This window comes from Aegilops tauschii, chromosome 4 (assembly GCF_002575655.3).
Source record: "Aegilops tauschii subsp. strangulata cultivar AL8/78 chromosome 4, Aet v6.0, whole genome shotgun sequence".
Taxonomy (NCBI): Eukaryota; Viridiplantae; Streptophyta; class Magnoliopsida; order Poales; family Poaceae; genus Aegilops; species Aegilops tauschii.
In genome coordinates, this window is record NC_053038.3 from 266585463 (window position 1) to 266590543 (window position 5081).

At 42.1% G+C, this 5081-nt stretch overlaps 1 protein-coding gene across 1 annotated transcript; it reads left to right on the top strand.

Moving 5' to 3' along the window:
* The first annotated feature begins 2340 nt into the window (after positions 1-2340).
* On the top strand, positions 2341-3202 carry LOC109737862 (protein FAR1-RELATED SEQUENCE 5-like). Its single transcript, XM_020296989.1, has 2 exons — positions 2341-2656; positions 2763-3202. Exons 1-2 carry the CDS (start codon positions 2341-2343, stop codon positions 3200-3202), a joined length of 756 nt encoding a protein of 251 aa, XP_020152578.1.
* The last annotated feature ends 1879 nt before the right edge of the window (positions 3203-5081 follow it).

Here is a 5081-nt window from a genome sequence, read left to right on the forward strand (position 1 = left end):
GGCGTTCTTCCGCGGCAACGGCCAAGCAGCAATGCCCCGTGTCGCCTCTCGGCCTTCTTCCGCGGCAGCAACCGAGCAACACCTCCCTCGCTAGCATATCGGCCTTCTACCGCGGCAGCAGCTCGGTAGCGCCGCCGCCGAATTCCTCTGGTCCTTCAATTACCCGTACTTCATGAGATGTGGATTGGTGCTGCCTCGACATGAAACCAATTTGAGCAAGGAGGATTGTGCGCAAGGTTCCTTCATCCACGGCAGCTTCTTGGATTAAGTCTGCAACGACCTTCAGAGCAAATCCTCCATCACCACTCACCTTGAGCAACATCCAGACTGCTCATGAACTTCTGAAGGGCAAGTGGACTGCACAGGTGAATGCAAAAGTTCCGTAGACGGACGAGAAAGGAACTTCTTCCTTCAAACGCAAGAAAGCACTGCAACACGAGGTAAGCACTACACTTCCTCAACTATCTTAGTTTACTTATTCCAGCCAAAGCAGTACACGCAGTACAATATGCCTCCAAAAATGATGCAGTGCGGTTACTACAGTTCGCCGTGGAAAATAATGCAGTGTACTTGCTCGGTTATGCAGTACGCTTGTAAAGGTTCATTACGGACAACGATGCAGTGCAGTTGCTTCATTTCACCTTGCGGGGTGATGCAGTCAGCGTGCATTCGTTCGCAGTACCCTTTCAAACACATTGCTGTTTGCATGATTCAGTTCAGTTAACCTGACAATGCAGCTCGGCCATTTTGTGCAGGAAATGACGTTCAGCAGATACAAAGTGCCATGCATAATTGACGACACTGAGAACAACAACTTTCAGAAGTGTAAAGCTTCTTCTGAAAGAGATACTGGCTGGGTTACCCCTGAGATTCCTCGAGTATTCTTCACAATACTCTCCGGAAGAGGGTTTTTTCCAGGAAGAAGAGGTAGTCGAAGATGACGATGATGTCACCTTCGTGTGGGAGGGCACTCACCGACGGGATGATGAAGATGATGACGATGAAGATGAGCCAATAACAGTTCTCAACCCACAGTATAAGCACGAGGTCACTACATTTCGACATCAGGTCCGAACAGACAATGATGATGATGATGATGAACATGATGTTGCAGTAGATGATGATTATGATTATGATTATGATTCTGTGCCACCGCTCCAAAATTTTCAAACCAATCCACTGAGATATCGTCACAACACTGGATTACCACCACGTCTACCTGTTGCACCACAAAACAGAGCTCAGCGTCCACTTGCTGCACTGAAAAATAGAGCTCCAAGTAGAACTGCTGCATCAACTTCAACAATGCGACCACCAAGGGTACCTCGGTCAAAAGTCCACGACAGGTACAAATCCTCCTCACTATTGCCGCCGCGAGATCCTCAATTACACAGATCTGCTATAACTCCGCCATGTCCAATACAACTCGGCAAGCTGCAAACACCATCGGGTGAACGACTCTACACACATATAAGTTTATGTCCTGAAAAACTAATAATATCTGCAGTCCATTCAGATAACATTGTAGTGCACACTGATATTTCTTGTGAGGTTTGACCTAACATCTAATACAGTCGATTCTTATGAAAACTTAGGAACATTGCAATGCTTTATTAAACTCGTATGGACTCCTCATTTTTAAAGGAGAACAGAACAATTTATGTCATAGAGCATTGCACTTGATGCAGGATAAAAACATGACGCTGAACCACATACCTGCCGCTGGAATGAAGTTCACCACCTACGACAAGGCATGGGACTTTTACAACACTTATGCAAGATATGCAGGGTTTGGCATACGCAAGCGGGCAAAACACAAGACAAATGCCTACATTGTCTGCTCAAGAGAAGGGATGCACAAGCAGACTGAGTCAGATTATGACCGGAAACGTGAGATGACATCAAAAAGGATTGACTGCAAGGCAAAAATTAGAGTCAAAAAGAGGAAGGATGGCAAATTTCTGATAGAAATGGTTGAACTCAACCACAATCACAAGATGCCGGAAAGCCCAGGGATGCTTTTGCACATGCGATCGCACAAAAGAGACGATCCTTTGATGGACCAGTTGGTGAAAGACATGTAGCTGGACAACCACACACACGCTCAGATGATGTCAACGATGTCGCGTATGTCCGGTGGCCTGCAGTATATGGGACATACTAGCCGCGAATGGGTAAACAAGTAAGCACATCACAGAGCATATCACTTGAGCATTATGTCAGTAATTATTTCCTGTTTGATGAGATGAGTTTGCATTGCGTTTGAAATGCAGGAAACAGAAGTTGGCCAGAGAAGAGTTCTAAGATGACGTCAAGAAACTTCTGGATTTCTTCGATAAGATGCAGAAGATAAACCCAGAGTTCTTCTATGATTATGACGTTGATGCAGATAACCGTGTAAGAAACATCTTTTGGGCCAACGCAAGCTGCAAAGGATCCTATGAAGATTTTGGAGACTGCATTACATTTGACATGACATATAAAACAAAAAAATTCCACATGCCGCTGGGAGTCTTCGTGGGAGTGAACCATCATCTACAGAGCACCATATTTGATGTTGCCCTCGTGCGAGATGAAACGATACCATCGTTCGAGTGGGTTTTCAAAACATTTCTGAGGTGTATGAACAACAAGCCGCCAATCTGCATGCTCACAGGTACAAAAAACACATGTATACTTATGTTTGTTTGGTACACTTATATTTCTTCCGCCTATCTTACACACAAACAACTTAATAAAAAACACTATTTGTGCCTTCTCAGACCAGTGTTCTTCGATGAAGGCAGCATTAAAAACTATCCTCCTAGATACACTACATAAGTTGTGTCGGTGGCACACCATGAAGAAGTACAAAGACCACCTTGCCTTGCTGTATAAGGCGCACGAGAAACTCAAGGATGACCACAATGCGGTGCTGAACCACTCACTAATGCCGTTAGAATTTGAACGGGCATGGAAGGACCTCATCCAGAAATACAACTTGCAAAACGACGAAGTAATGAATTCGCTATGGGATGACACGCACGAGTGGATCTCGGCTTACTACAAGGAGATTTTCTATGCTTGGATGACTTCCACGCAGAGAAGCGAGAGCATGAACTGCATATTGAAGAAAAACTTTGTCAAAGAGAAGCGTGATCTCCATCTGTTTGCTCAGCAGGTGGACAAGTGCATTCAGACCAGGAAGTCGGCGAGCACGTAGAGACAGTAGCAAATGAGGTAAAACAAAATGTCCATCAAAAACTACTAAATATAACTACAAAAACAAACAAAATTTTCATTTCTCTGATTCATAACGCTGCATTTTCTGATCATGCAGTCAGAGGTAAAGACAACAACCCAATTTGAGTTCAAAGTTCAGCTATCAAAAGTGTATACAAGGGCAGTTTTTGCAGATTACAAAGAAACACTCTACCGCAGCACTGCATTCAGAGCAGAACGGTGCCCTGAGAACCGGACAAAGTACCTCGTACACCACTACAACAGATCGGATGCATTTGACTGGGCAAGGCATAATTTCCAAGTGGTCGTCGATGAAGAGAAAGGTGTTTGGGGTATCTTCACCCCTACCAGTAGAGAAAAGAGTTGCTCCTCAACCTACTGAACCTACTGAAAATGTGTACTTTGAAATTCCTTCTTGTATGATAGAGAAACTGCTACAGGAGATGCAACATTACATCCCGATATGCACCTAATCTATGTGGATGAAGTTTGTGGATTATTTTATCTTGTAGGTATGCCCGAGGATGTTATCAAGAAGAAGGTCTTCCATTTATCTTTGAAGTGAAAGGCATTGACATGGTTTAGGCTATGTGATGATATTGGAACATGGAATTACAACCGATTGAAATTGGAATTTCATCAGAAGTTTTATCCTATGCATCCGGTTCATCGTGATCGTAATTATATATATATATTGGCCTCGCAAAGGAGAAAGTATCGCTCAAGCTTTGAGGAGGCTTAATTCAATGTTATATTCATGCCCCAATCATGAGCTCTCAAGAGAAATTATTATTCAAAATGTTTATGCTCGGCTTTCTCTCAATAATCGCTCCATGCTCGATACTTCTTGTACTAGTTCTTTTATGATGAAGACTATTGAATTCAATTGGGAACTCGACGAAGTTAAGGAGCACTAAATATGGATACCGATGCTTTTCGTGTTAAATCTTTTATGGATACCGATGCTTTTTGTGAATTTAGCACTAAATATGGACTTGACTCTAAGATAGTAGCTTCTTTCTGTGAATCATTTGCTACTCATGTTGATCTCCCTAAGGAGAAGTGGTTTAAATATCATCCTCCCATTGAAGTAAAAGTAGTTGAACCTATTAAAGTTGAAGAAAAGACTATCTCTTACAATGTTGATCCTATTGTTCCTACCGCTTATATTGAGAAACCACCTTCCCCTGTTAGAATAAAGGATCATGCTAAAGCTTGAACTGTGGTTCGTAAGAGTAATGCTAGAACACCTACACCCCCTGAGCAAATTAACGTTGAACCTAGTATTGCTATGGTTAAAGATCTCTTGGTCGATAGTATTGATGGTCATGTTATTTACTTCTATAATGAAGCTGCTAGAATTGCTAGACCCGATACTAAAAATAAACATAGAACTGTTGTAGGCATGCCTGTTGTTTCTATTAAAATAGGATATCATTGCTATCATGGCTTATGTGATATGGGTGCTAGTGCGAGTGCAATACCTCATTCCTTATATGAAGAAATTATGCATGATATTGCACCTGCTGAGATAGAAGATATTGATGTTACAATTAAGCTTGCCAATAGAGATACTATTTCACCAGTTGGGATTGTTAGAGATGTTGAAGTCTTGTGTGGTAAAGTTAAATATCCTACTGATTTTCTTGTTCTTGGTTCCCCACAAGATGACTTTTGTCCCATTATATTTGGTAGACCCTTCTTGAATACTGTTAATGCTAGGATAGACTGCGAAAAGGATATCGTTACTATTGGTTTAGGGGATATGTCTCGTGATTTTAATTTTGCTAAATTTCATAGACAACCCCATGATAAAGAATTGCCTAGTAAAGATGAAATTATTGGTCTTGGTTCTATTT